The 14423-nt window shown below is 40.8% G+C and overlaps 1 protein-coding gene across 1 annotated transcript in view; it reads right to left on the bottom strand.

Annotated features, from left to right (window-relative positions):
• Positions 1-364: 364 nt before the first annotated feature.
• sf3a1 (splicing factor 3a, subunit 1) overlaps positions 365-14423 on the bottom strand; it is a 37591-nt gene continuing 23532 nt past the window's right edge. The window contains exons 8-16 of the mRNA XM_070887872.1: positions 13614-13731; positions 8059-8244; positions 7096-7217; positions 6258-6500; positions 5013-5220; positions 3666-3814; positions 1943-2044; positions 1333-1404; positions 365-895 (exon numbers count right to left, since the gene is read on the bottom strand). Coding sequence (XP_070743973.1) covers positions 794-895; positions 1333-1404; positions 1943-2044; positions 3666-3814; positions 5013-5220; positions 6258-6500; positions 7096-7217; positions 8059-8244; positions 13614-13731 — 1302 coding nt within the window. The 3' untranslated portion in view covers positions 365-793. The remainder of the gene's footprint in view (positions 896-1332; positions 1405-1942; positions 2045-3665; positions 3815-5012; positions 5221-6257; positions 6501-7095; positions 7218-8058; positions 8245-13613; positions 13732-14423) is intronic.

Genomic DNA, 14423 nt, shown 5'->3' on the forward strand with positions numbered 1-14423 from the left:
GTGAGGATTGTATACAAGATTGTTACGGGTATAGAAAAAGTTAATCCAGAATATTACGTTAAATTAAACTGCAGGGGAATAACTAGGGGGCACAGGTTCATGCTAGTAAAATGTAATTTTAGGACTGATATCAGGAAATTCTTATTCCTACAGAGTGATCAGTGTGGAATGAAGTTCCAGATAGAGTAGTGGAGGCAAAATCTCTGGAATAATTTAACAATTGGATTCTACTTTGGGAGGACATTAGGATCTCTTTGAATGGATAAACAAAGATGTACCCCAAGCACACACTCCTGCCCTTCAGTGTAGCAAAATACATTAAAAAAAATGTAGTCTTCACAAATTATAAACACAAGAATTGATATAATTTTATTAAAAATATTTAATAGAAAGCTAAACACAATGCGATAATCTCATACAGGAGCAGGGAAGATAATTTAACCAAATGTGGGCTTTGTGAATGCAGATTCACCAGAAGTCAAACCCAAAATTTAGTTTACTCTCTACATCTGTGCAGACCTTTTGATAGCAGTCTATCATACTGAGGGAACTACGTTCAAGAAAAGATGGAAAGTACTGAACTTTAAAAATTAACGTTTTTTATAAAACTTTTAATTTGTATACAGAATTATTTTCATGTATGCTACAGTTTCGTTCCTCTAAAATAAAGATGCTGCAAGTCTGAATTGTCTGTTAAGTGAGTTAACAATTTTAATGTTTTGATTCTTTAGAATGTATAGTTTGATTCACATTCCCATGTGTATCGAAAGACAATGCCAATTGCAGCAACGTGCTACTTCTTTCGACCTCCTCGTTCTTTGAAGGCAAGGTGGATAACTGAGCCACTGGTCACGTTGTAGTAGGCTAGAGAGTTTGAATCTTTAATAAAGATGCCCTAAAACAAAAACAAAAACAAAAACATTGTAGTCAGACTGCAAATAGAGTTCAACTAGAATTTAGTTTCTCTCTCAATTGGACAGAAGAGTTATTTAATCTTCAGCTGAACCGCCTTAACAGCAGCAATAATTCCAGAAAAACTGCAAGACCACTAGCAATTCAAGTGGGAATAACATTTCAAACTACTAATCACCTTAATGTGTAGAATCACACAAAATCCTTAATATTATGCACTGAAATCCAAATTAAGGTTGTGCAACATTATGTACTAACTCAATTACTTGAAGACCAACAGTTATTAAATTTTAAAGTTAATATACAAAGCTAAAGACTCTCCAAAAGTATTAGTAACAATAGAAACATGTATATAAATGTACCTAGAACCATTTTGTCAATTACAGCTAGATATTGTACATTGCATTATGCAATATATACCTCATATTGAAGCTTCTGTTTACCGGCAGGCATTCCTGTAGCCTCATGGATTTTCACCTTGACAACAGACACCTGGAAAAAAACAAACAAATGGATATGCATGTCAACGACACATGATTACAAGTCAAAACAAGATATTGGAACCTCATGTAAATGACTGATGAAGCCAATTTTGGAATAGTGTGCGCAATCCAGTAAGGAATTCAGGAAAAACTCCTTTACCCAGAGAGTATTTAGAATGTGGAACTTGCTAGCACATGGAGTAGTTGAGGTGAACAGCATAGATGCCTTTAAGGGGAAGCTAGATAAGTACATGAGGGAGAAAGGAAGAGAAGGATATGTAAATGAGTTAGGGGAGGAGGCTCGTGTGGAGCATAAACGGCAGCATGGACTTTGGGCCAAATGGCCTGTTTCTGTACTGGAAATACTATGTAAATAAACTGGATAACATATTCGACAGGGCAAATGACATGTGAAAGTGATAGCCTTGAAAGGTCAAATGTTTGTTCCATTTTCCATGCATTTTTAATGTATTATTTTGTTACATGAAATCAATTAGAACCCATATTGCCATTCTTGCATATCTCACATTTTCATAGCATATCCATACCTGATCTGTTAGAGGGAGGGTGAAAACGAGGACCTGGCCATTCAGCTTCCATTCCGACTTATCCTGCATGTTAGGTACCTGTATCTTGACTGTGACTGGACCCTTAAAGAAAAGCAATTGAGCACAGTTGGGAGTTGCAAATTTACTTTTTGAATAAAAATATAATCTTGTATATATTCTATTATAAATGCAGTTACTTCCTGATATGCATACAACAGTGTTACACAATTACAACTTTTCAACTAATTCAAAAAAAGTAATCACACCAAAGCATAAATGTAATATGCTCTTCAAATTACTTGAAGAACTGAGAATGCCAAGTGCTAATTTTGAAGTACAATGCAGGATATTTGAAAGCAAGCACCAAAATGAAATTCAACTGTTGGTCGGAAGCACAGTAAATCAAAGCCATGAAAAGTGTAGATATGTAAATGTTGGAATAGACTAAAAATAGAAAAGTCTGCATTAAAAAAATATTTAGTCTGTGCAAATATAAGCAATTTGGCCATTTTCATTTGGTGCATATTTAGCATCATTGTGAAATCACTAATGCACAAACAGAAACTTATTTTTGGGAGGAAAAACAAGGAATAGGAGTATACATCCAACACAAAAGACACAGGATGTGGATGAAGAGACACCTCGGAGTTCAAATACATAAATCCCTGAAGAAGAAAATGCAGGTAGATAAATCCATCAAAAAGACCAACAGCATTCTAAATAGATGTTTAGAGTACTAAAGTAAATAAAAATGAAAATTTGTACAAAACTCTGGTTAGGTCACAGTTGAGTAATGTGTGCAGTTTCTCATTATAGAAAGGATATTAAATCCATAGAAAGTGTAGTGTAGATTGACCAGAATGAGGGTAGGGATGAGAAACTACAGTTATGAGGAGGGATTTGAGATACTAGAGATTATTTCCACTGGTACAGAAAATGGATTTAATAGAGGTTTTTAAAATTATGAAGGGTTTTGATAGAGTGAATCGGGAAAGACTACTTCAGTTAGGAGGGCCATCAATTTAACATATTTGCTAAGTTAAAGGAAGAGTTTTGGAGAAATATAGTTATGCAAAGCGTTGTTGGAGCATGGAATGCTTTGTCACAGAGAGTGGCTGAAGCAGAGATCATTACATATTTTTACAGAAAACTGGATGGATACCTGAAGCAACAAGATTGGGAGGGGGGGGGGGGGGGCGAAGGGGAAGAATTAGTTTTAGATTGCTCTAGCAAAGTTTGATTAAAAATGTCAAAAGTCTAATTTATTAAAGCAAGAAATTATTATTTATGGGTTCATAAATGTATTCAGGTACTGCACATTCCTCCCCTAACATAAGAATCCATGTGTGTGGTGAGGAAAAAGCCTAAACGTGACAAAAATTCAATTTCATGTTTTGTTATTGACTAGTGACAACTTAAATGAAGAAAAACATTTGCTAGCCAACTCATTTTAATAAAAAACCCTCAGAAATAAGTTTGGCTTAAAAGTCCAAAAATATGCTTTCAGATTATGATACAACAGATAGAATTATAAATACCTGTACTACCTTTTCAAAGGAACCCAGCATTTAATACAGGTTGATCACAGGAGATTCAATTAAATACTAGTGACTGTGCAACGGACTGAGGTTAGAGAAGCAAGTTCATGGACACTGCCCGAGCACGTCTTTAAATTTGAATTGAACATTATTTGGCTTGATTTTAAGCAGTTGGCATAATATACCTTGCTTCTTCGTAGAAACTCTTCCTCTGGGATAAGATTATCCTCACTTTTCATCTTTTTGGTTGCTGGCTCATCATCTAGTGGTGGAGGAGGACGAGGAAGTGAAGATGGAATCGGGGCAGGAAGCACTGGAGGTGCAGGTACAAATGCTGTACGTAAAAGTGGGAGAAAGGAATTACTTTAGAACATCAAAGTGCTTCTTTTGAAACATAATATACTGTCTAATATTAAAAGTAAAATATATAAATAAACCATGTATGTGGCTCACATTTTGTGCAATACACTTTAAGGCGTCAGACATTTCCACGCCAATTTTGTGCCATATTTGTTAAAATTAATGGATCACAAAACCCAATCACCTACAATCCAAGTCTCAGAATGAGTCTCGTCTCTAACGGACCACAGTAATTACATTGATTGACCCAAGCATCAATTTCAAAAATGCAGAGCAATTACATCTCATTACCTTAAAAGGTATAGAACATGATATTTTAGCACCAACATTTGTTGGCAAAATGTCCTTGACCTCAAAAAACAATGCATTCTGTAATTTAGTGTAAGCAACATTAGAAGGAAAAGAATGTGCATCTGTATAGCACCTTTCAGAACCTCAAGATGTCCTAAAGCGCTTCAGTCAATGAAGTACTTTTGAAATGCAGTCACTGTTGTAATGTAGGAAACTCGGCAGCCAATTTTTGCACAGCAAACTCCCGCAAAAAGCAGTTACATAAATGAACAGATAATCAGTCTCTGGCAGTGTTGGTTGAGAGATAAAATGTTGTCCAGAACACCAGGTGAACTCCCCTGCTGTTCTTTTGAAAAGTACCATGGAATCTGTTACATCCACCTGAGAGGGCAGACGAGGCCACAGTTTATCGTATCATCCAAAAGACAGCATCTCCGACAGTGCAGCACTCTCCCTCAGTACTGCACTCAAGTGTCAGGCTGGATAATGTGGCCAAGCCTCTGCAGTGGGGCTTCTAACCTTCTAAATCGAGAAGGCTGACACCTTACAGCAAATTGCTAGTTTTGCTTTAAAAAAAAAATCCCAATCTTTATTAGTTAATTTTCCTTGCTGCTGTTTAAGGGCAAAATATCTTTCTTCCTGTCTGCTTCTGTCCAATTCCATAAATCTCAACAGATATGCAAGGAGGACCATTTTACCATTTCCCATGTCAGACAAACATACTGCTGATGTGGACGATGATGTTCCTTACATAGACATGTTGTGCAAATGCTAGATGGAAACTTCTGTCAAGTATCAAACAACAAAAGATTCGGGTTCATGTTCACAAACTCCCAAATGGATTTAGAATGTATAATTGTAAAGCCTTTAAATAACTTTACCTGCTGGTACCACCATTGGTGGTGGGCGTGGAGCTAAAACTGGCTGTGCCGATGGAGGCATTGGTACTACGTTGATTCGAGGTCCAGGGATCATTGGTGGCATGGGAGCTGTTAAAACAGGCCCAGGGGCTAAACGGATAACAGGAGACATTGGTGGCCTGGGGAGAATAGGCATTGATGACATAATATTCCGCACAGGTGGAGGCATCTGAATAATAAAAGAAAGCAGAGCAACATTACATTCTCAATTTCTATACCTGCAATTATAATAATGCCGATGCAAACTTGTCAGGTTGTAATCACATCCTGCCTGTAATGGCGCTGTAGTGCTTCTAAGTTTTGCTATTTAACTACAAATAACATAAAATCAAAATGTTATATTAAAAGTAAGCATTAAAGAACATCTTTAGAACAGGGTTGGAATTTAATCTGGGCGCCCTGGTCGATTCACCCTTCGGGGGCAATTTGATCAGGGTGCCCAGATGTAACCCCACCTCAACTCTATCTCGACTTCCTCATGTGTAATGTCACGCAAGGTCATCTATAAAATATAAAGTGTTGTAAGACTAGCTTTTAGTGTGTTATTGAAACATTACAGTCAAAATATGCAACTGACACACTTTGTTGTATATTTAGGAGGGTAAGCAGGGTAGAGGATTTTCAACAACCATTGTTAAACATTTTCTGCTCGTGCGATAGGGCTTTAAATAATTTATTATAAAAGATAGAAAATCCACGTGAAATCAGGTAGCTTTCTTAATGACTTCTTCTCATTGGCTTTCTCTGCAAATGCTGGTAGAGGGAATCAATAAATCTTTAGTTACATTGTATCATTTACTAGGTATGTACACCAATAGAAACTTGGTTCAGAAACAGCCCGATATTTGAAAATTCAACAATACATGGTGGAACGTGGAATAAAAACAGAAAATGCTGGAAATCTCAGCGGGTCAGGCAGCATCTGTGGAGAGAAAAAGAGCTAACGTTTCGGGTCAATGACCCTTGGTACTGATCCATTTATTTAATACTGCAAAACTAAACAGCTAATAATTAAATAGGAGGCCTATGGCCAATTTGGTTTAAGTGTAGACTCTTGACTATGGCACAAGAGTTATAAGGTAATAAGGTTTATACGGTTATAAAGTTTTTGTGTACATTATTATTGCACATTATCCTGAGCAAATCAATATAACAACTGTAAATAGAAATCGTTGTAACCACTCTCAAAATATTTGCTAAACTTACCGAAGGTGGTCGGGGCATTGATGCCATTGGTGGAACATTCATTGAAGAATTTGATCCAGATGGAGGTGGTGGGGGTTGTGGTAAATCAGCAGGTTTGCTGGGTCCGATTTTCTCTTTGGTGTCATCCTCTGGAACCAATCCCTTGGCCTTGTGGATGGCTTCAATCTGCTCCTGCAGAGTGATGTTGGCTTGTGCAGCTTGTTGTGTGCGTGCCATACTGCCAGAATGACCATCCCAAGTAACCTTTGCCATAAGAGAACAATGAATATAATCATAGCTCATTGGCTCATTTATGTATTTTACAGTTACAACCAATAAACAGCATGTCTGCAATACTGAATAATCACTTCAAAGCAAAATAGTTTTATATCAAGTTACTGTTTGTTTTTGAATTAATCTAGAAAAAATAATATTCCCACCTACTTTAACTGAGGCAAGACAATTACTGTTTCATTTTTAAATGTGTTCCCAGATTGAACAAGCAAATCACATCCATTATTGGTGCTCTGCACTGTCACAGCACTTTCCATAGTTTAATTTCCTTTACACTGCACTTTGAAAACAGTTTGACATCCCTATAATTTGGAAAAGACGTTCAATTACAGCGTAATTACTCATTCCCATATATTCATTACTGTTTCAGTGGGAGAGAACAGTTGCCAGGTGAATTTATATTTGTGTAGACTGCCAGGTGTTTGTGTGCAGTTTATGCAAGGGAAAGATTATGGTTACTGTTGTGAAATTGCAGTACCAAGAAGCAACAGGAAATCTGCTCCAAAACACCATTTAAGCAATGAGTAAAGTTACCCGCGACTCGCACAGTAATGGGTGTTCATACCTTCTCTTCTGGTTTCTGAATTTCTTCCTCACCAATCTTCTTACCGATGGCTGTTTCTTCCACACCAAAGATATCAGTACGTCGTTCAGCCAGCTGCTTCAAACTACTTTCAATATCCAGACCTGATGGAGAAAACACCTCAAATCAAAAGATGGGTGGGTATTCTATCCTAAAAATTGATGTAAATAAGATACTCACACAAAACTTTCAGTTTTTCTCACTAAAAATTAATGTTGTTGGGACTGACAGAAAGTTTTGCTCCAGTGACATCAGGGCGGGCAGCATCCCCATTAATAAATCAATGGAGCAAAACTTAACGACGTGACATCAGCCTGCACAAAACTTTTGTTCTTACCCTGCCATTAATTGGCCGTTTTAAAGCACAGAAGAGAGTAACATGGGGCAACAGACGGCTAGAGTGCAGAAATATTTAGGATTATTCGGTAGGACCTAATATCTTTAGGAGGATCAACTGAAAGATCAAAGTGTGCAATCTGCCAGAGTTCCTGATCTCACCGTCGACGTTGTGAGGAGGTTCTCCACAGGAAAGTACAGAAAACATTACGAAGATGCTCTTGTGTACCTTATACTGACTGGTTACAAAGTAGCACTGGCAGAGATGTGGGGTAGTTTTCGTACATGTACTCTCAACCAGGTGTGATATGGGAAGACCAAGAGGAAAAACTAAATTTGTACCCACAAAAAGCTTTGCGAAATATATATAAGTGAACAGAAAATAATTTTGTATTTTAAAACAGTATATATATTATAGTATCAGCTGGCAATAAATAGACTTAACCATAAGTGTGCATGAGGGGAAGGATTTACCTGAAAACGATAATTAGTCACAACCAAGAACCAAAACATACAACTTTTTATGTTGCTGAATAAATCAGAACTATTAATGGAAATAAAGTTCCCATTTTGGGCAGTGCTTCCTACAGCATTACTAATGATACTTACCTGGAGCATACACTTCATCTTCACTCTGTTTCTCTCTAATGGAGCGTTCACGCTGCTCCAACCAACGTGGATCCAACAGCCCAATACGCATGTGCTCTTGCATTTTGCTGGCAGGAATCTTTTCCCCAGTGATTGGAGAGATGAGATACTCGTCCGGTGCGGGTGTACCAGCCACTGGTTTTGAAGCTAAAAGAATACAAGGTAAACATGTATGTTTATTCTTACTTTAAACTATTCAACAATTGAGTAAAAGATATAGAAATGGGTACACATGTTAAAAGTACAAATTCACAAGACATTAAGTGGATTTGTTTCTATACATTACAAAAGGGAAAATACAGAAACTGCGAGCTGCCAGCTCAAGCATGGGTCAGAAAAAGGACTGCAATATTGTAGTCCTGATTTTGCACTGCACAATTCTTATACTGTCATCTTATTTGTCTTTGCATCTGTAAAGTACTGGTGATGCCTCAAGCATTAAAGATACATTAAGCAACAGATGCCTCTAGGTTAAAAATGATTAATTATTGAAGTAACTTCATGATTGTGCAGCTGCTTTATTCAGCATATGAAATAGTGAAATACGTATGCATGTATAACGTTACAAAAACAGATCTGGTACAGAAATCCTGAATTTGGGAGATTTACACTTTAAGAAGCAACAGTGAAAATGTTGGAGTGTCCTTGCACACAAAGCACTTTCTAAATAACCTAAATGAGAACCTGTCAACTGGTGAACACTAGATCTGCACTAGTGAAATAAATATTTTTAACTATACAAGTGCCTTATTTCGTCTCTCAATCATCTTACACTTTCAGAATACACGTAATTACTCTGAAGAGCAGTTACTGCTGTTGTAGATGTAGATGTTATGCGGATTATCGTAAAAGTCTAACTGGCTCACTAATGTCCTTCAAGAAGCTGCCATTCCCCTACATGGTCTGGCCTGCATCCGACTTCAGTCCCACTCTACATGGTTGACTCAATGCCCTTCGAGCAACTAGGAATGGGCACAATACATGCAGCTTTGCCAGCGTCACCCAAATCCCAAGAACAAATATATATATTTTTTTAAAGATGGTAGATCCCACAAACAGCAATGAGATGAATGGTTTGGTTTTCTGCTGCGGTTACTTTCAGAAAATATTGGTTAGAACACATCGAGAGGTCACTCCTCTTCTCCCAATCGTCATCATCATCATAGGCAGTCCCTCGAAATCGAGGAAGATTTGCTTCCACTCTAAAAGTGAATTTTCAGGTACAGTTCAATACGGGAATTACAGTCTCTGTCACAGGTGGGACTGACAATGGTTGAAGGAAAGGATGGGTAGGGAGTCTGATTTGCCGCACGCTCCTTCCGCTGTCTGTGCTTGATTTTTGCGTGCTTTTGGCGACAAGACTGTGTGCTCAACGCCTTCCCGGATGCTCTTCCTTCACTTAGCAGTCTTGGGCCAGGGATTCCCAGGTGCCGGTGGGGATGTTGCACTTTATCAAGGAGGCTTTGAGGGTGTCCTTGTAACGTTTCCTCTGCTCACCTGGGGCACGCTTGCCATGTAGGAGTTCCGAGTAGAGAACTTGCTTTGGGAGTCTCGTGTCAGGCATGCGGACGATGTGGCCCGCCCAACGGAGCTGGTCGAATGTGGTCAGTGCTTCGATGCTGGGGATGTTAACCTGAGTGAGAATACTGATGTTGGTGCGTTTATCCTCCCAGTGGATTTACAGGATCTTGCGGAGGGAGCGCTGGTGGTACTTCTCCAGTGCTTTGAGGTGTCTACTGTATACGGTCCACGTCTCTGAGCCATATAGAAGAGCGGATATCACTACTGCCCTGTAGACCATAAGCTTGGTGCCAGGATTGAGGTCCTGGTCTTCAATCACGCTCTTCCTCAGGCAACCGAAGGCTGCACTGGCATCCTGGAGGTGGTGTTGGACCTTGTCATTGATGTCTGCCCTTGCTGTTAGTAGGCTCCCAAGGTATGAAAAATGGTCCACGTTGTCCAAGGCCATGCTGTGGATTTTGATGACTGGGTTGCAGCACTGTGTGACAAGGTCAGGCTGGTGGAGGACCTTTGCCTTATGGATGTTTAGTATAAGGCCCATGCTTTTGTACGCCTCGGTGAAGATGTTGACGATGGCTTGGAGTTTGATCTTTGAATGTGCGCAGACGCAAGCGTCATCTACGCACTGTAGTTCGATGAAAGAGGATGGGACAACCTTGGATCTAACCTGGAGGCGACGAAGCTTGAAGGTTGGACAGGTTCCCATTGGTTCAATAGTTTAGTTCCGCTCCAATGGGGAGCTTGTCGAGAGAGAGATGGAGCATTGCAGCAAGGAAGATCGAGAACAGCGTTGGCGTGACAACGCAGCCCTGCTTGACCAGAGTCCGGGCGTGGATTGGGTCTATGGTGGATCCGTTGGTCAGGATCACGGCTTGCATGTCGTCATGGAGCAGGCGGAGGATGGTGACAAACTTCTGAGGGCAGCCGAAACGGAGGAGGACGCTCCATAGTCCCTCACGGTTGACAATGTCAACGGTCTTTGTGAGGTCAAAGAAGGCCATGTACAAGGGTTGCCGCTATTCCCTGCATTTTTCTTGCAGTTGTTGCGCGGTGAAGATTATGTCCGTTGTACCCCTTAGTGGACGGAATCCACATTGTCTCACTGCGAGGAGCTCTTCAGCCACAGGGAGAAGATGGTTGAGAAGGATTCTTACGATGACGTTCCCAGTGGCCGACAGCAAGGAGATTCCTCTGTAGTTGCCGCAGTCGGACTTGTCCCCTTTTTTAAAGATGGTCACGATTACGGCATCGCTGAGATCTCCCGGCATGCCCCCCTCCTTCCAGATAAGAGAGATGAGGTCATGCATTCGTGCTAATAGTGCTTCTCCGCCATACTTTAGTGCCTCAGCGGGGATTCCATCTGCTCCTGATGCCTTGTTGTTCTTGAGCTGACGGATGGCCTTTTCTACCTCATGTCGGGCTGGGGTTTTGATGAGATGGTGGCGGGTAGCATGCTGCGGGATGGAGTCGAGTACACTCGTGTCGAAGGCAGAGTCTCGGTTAAGGAGATCTTTGAAGTGCTCCTTCCAGCGGACCCCGACTGCCTCGGTGTCCTTAATGAGTGCCTCTCCGTTCTTGGCCAGCAGTGGGGTGGGGCCTTGGGTGCTTGGGCCGTAGATGGACTTAACTGCAATGAAGAATTCTCGCATGTCATGGCTGTTGGCCAGATGCTGGATCCCCTGTCCTTTCTCCACCCACCATTTATTCTTTAGGTCACGGGCTTTTTGTTGGACCTCGGCCTTCAGCCGCCTATAGAGCTGCTTTGCTGCGCCCGAATTGGGTTGCTGCTTTAAGTTCAGAAATGCCTTGAGCTTGCGGCTTATTAGCTCCTGGATCTCCTGGTCGTTCTCGTCAAACCAGTCTTGGTATTTCCTGGTTGAGTGACCGAGCGTCTCTTCACAAGCGCTGATTATGGTGGCCTTGAGGGCAGACCAGGCGCTGTGGACACTTTGCGTCTTGGGGTCATCGGGGGTCACCAGGTTGGCACTGAGGGGCTGGCTGTATAGGGCTTTCTTAATTGGGTCTTTGAGTGCCCCGACGTTGATTTTTCTACAGCATTGTTTCTGTTGCCGTCGCTGCTTTGGGGTTATATTGATGTTGATGAGGAGCGGAATAGGCGATGGCCCATCCAGCAGTCATCGGCTCCTGTCATGGCGCGGGTGATGCGCATGTCCTTGCGGTCCCTCGCTCGGATGATGACTTAGTCGAGCAGGTGCCAGTGCTTGGAGTGAGGGTGTTGCCACGATGTCTTGTACTTGTCCCTCTGACAGAACAAGGTGTTTATAATGACAAGGTCGTGTTCTAGTTATTTTGTCAGGAGCAAGGTACCGTTGGAGTGGGTTTTCCCTCCCCCCTCTCTGCCGATCACACCTCCCCAGAGGTCTGTGTCCTTACCGACTGGCGTTGAAGTCGCCGAGGAGAATCAGTTTGTCGTTCGTAGGGACTCGGGACAGGGATTGTTCGAAGTTGGAGTAGAATTCCTCTTTGGGCTCATCTGCTCCGTCGAGTGTTGGGGCGTACGCGCTAATAACTGGTTCGTGCTAGGGACATGAGACATTCACTTAGTCCACAGGGGGAGTCTCTGAGGCGGCCTACCAGCTCATTCTTGATGGCGAAGCCAACTCCATGGAGGCGGCGTTCTTCAGGTTTGCCTTTCCAGTGTCGGGTCTCACTTAGGGAAGCGATTTTGACGTCGAAGCATCCGAGTTCCTGGGCAACGATGGCGGTGCGACATTCTGGTCTGTTGCTGTTGGGGTTGTCCAAGCTGGGATCTGTACCAAGAGGGGATGGTGCCTCAAGCCATACCGAGGGCAAGAGTTGCAGCATACAATTGGGCGGGGACGGGGGGGTGGGGCCAGGGGAAAGTAAAAATAACAATGCCAGACTGAAATTGGAGAGGATGCCAGCCTAAATTGTGGAAACTAGGATTTGTTACGTGATGTTGCACGGTGACAAATCATTTGCTCCAAGATTGGGAGAACTTCAGAACCAAACGTCTGGCAAGACATCATTCTCATGAATGGATTTGCACAGATCCTTTGATCTCTGCCACAGAGAATGTGTGCTTACGGATCAGTCGATTACAAAAAAACAAACCAGTGTGGTATCAGCTTTATAACTCACAAGCATGAAAGGCCCGTGAGTTTTATTGCCCACAACAATAGTGGCTTATTCTCCACAAACTAATGGTTTTTGATGTTTGCATTATTTATACAGACCAAATTTGTTTAGAAAATGCCAGTTTTATTCATTTCTCTCCTCACCAACTTGGCCAAGTTTACCACTGCGAATTTTGCAAGTGGCTGCAGTGACCTATGCTGACATCAAGGAAGATGGCCCAGAATTGATGACCGGGGGAGAAAATTGACATTTAAAAGAAAAGAATACAATAAAGATATTAAAATAAACATGATACATTTCATCGTAAGTAACTAGCATAAAAAAATCAAATCACTCTTGCTCAAGACAGGTTTTTTTTTGCTTCAGAGGTGTTCTGGTTGTAGCTTATTGCCACTTGCATTGTATAAAATAAATAAAATAAAATACTCGGTAAGACATTGTTTTTGATTTTTCAGTTTCCACTGTGTATGCTGGTAAATCTCAATGATCACTGATTTCTCAATTTCTGTTTAATTTTATGCGAGACAGATTAATCGAATAGGGAAAAGAAGGTATGATATTAGATAGTCAAGGGGAAAAATTGATGTTTAATGAGTAGTTGTAATATCAAGGTAGCACTAGATTCAAGAGAAAGAGAGTGAGTGAGTAATTTAATGATAGTTTTACATTAGAAACTAGACTATACTGCAAACTAATTCAGGCAAATTATCAGTTTTGAAGGACAAATAAATGTTGTCATATGATCCATTCCATTAACTTCTTCCAGGCCAACAATGCACCCTAATGAACATAACTGCATCAGACAAATCACTGGCTTTCAAACTAACCATGACCATACAGACAATTTAAACTGCCCCTAGTTTTTGTAGACTCACCTTTGGGATCATAGTCCTTTCTAATGATAACCTGGTCTGGAGTAGGAGGAAGTGGAGGAGGCATTGGATTATCAGGAGGAGGAGGCACTTTCTGACCTTCGTCTTCATCATCTGATCCCTAAGAGAAACAATTATACAATGTAAAAATATTAATTTAATTGAAAATAAGTTAAACTAGAAAGTCCGCATTGTTTTTCTGTTTTGTTCCTACTTTGGAGAAAGACTTACAGCTCCCAAAAAATGTAGCAATACCATTCCTGATCTGGTCATTGGGATATGGATGACCCACACTAATATTTTTCCCCACTGATGCTGGGGAAGCATTTTGTACCTTTGTCCAAAGGCACTGCTAAACCATATGGCAATCCACATGCACAAAAAATGATGTGTCACCTTGTTTATTTTAAATTGTGTGTGATTGTATCGCATGCAATGTTCAAACAAGAAATTGAAGTTATCCTCAGGAACTTTAGGTCTGAGCTCTCCCTGAAGCAAACTAGTATCTAATCACAGAGGGCACCAATTCACTAATGCTATTCACTCTGCTAGCTGTATCATTCTTTGGATGTGGTTCTAGGTATATGGCTGCTTGGTGGTACCTCCAGAGACGGTATGGAGTCAAACATCCAGAGAAAAGTTTTAACCCTACAATGAATCCAGTCACTTAAAAAAAAAATACGAAACAGAATTCATGAACAAATACCTAAACCAAAAACAAACATATCTTTGTTCTACATTTGGATCAGCTTTTTCCAAACTTACATAGCATAATACAAGTGTATCAGGTAGATCAAGTTTGCTTAGAAACAT

Source organism: Pristiophorus japonicus, chromosome 8, assembly GCF_044704955.1.
Source record: "Pristiophorus japonicus isolate sPriJap1 chromosome 8, sPriJap1.hap1, whole genome shotgun sequence".
NCBI lineage: Eukaryota > Metazoa > Chordata > Chondrichthyes > Pristiophoridae > Pristiophorus > Pristiophorus japonicus.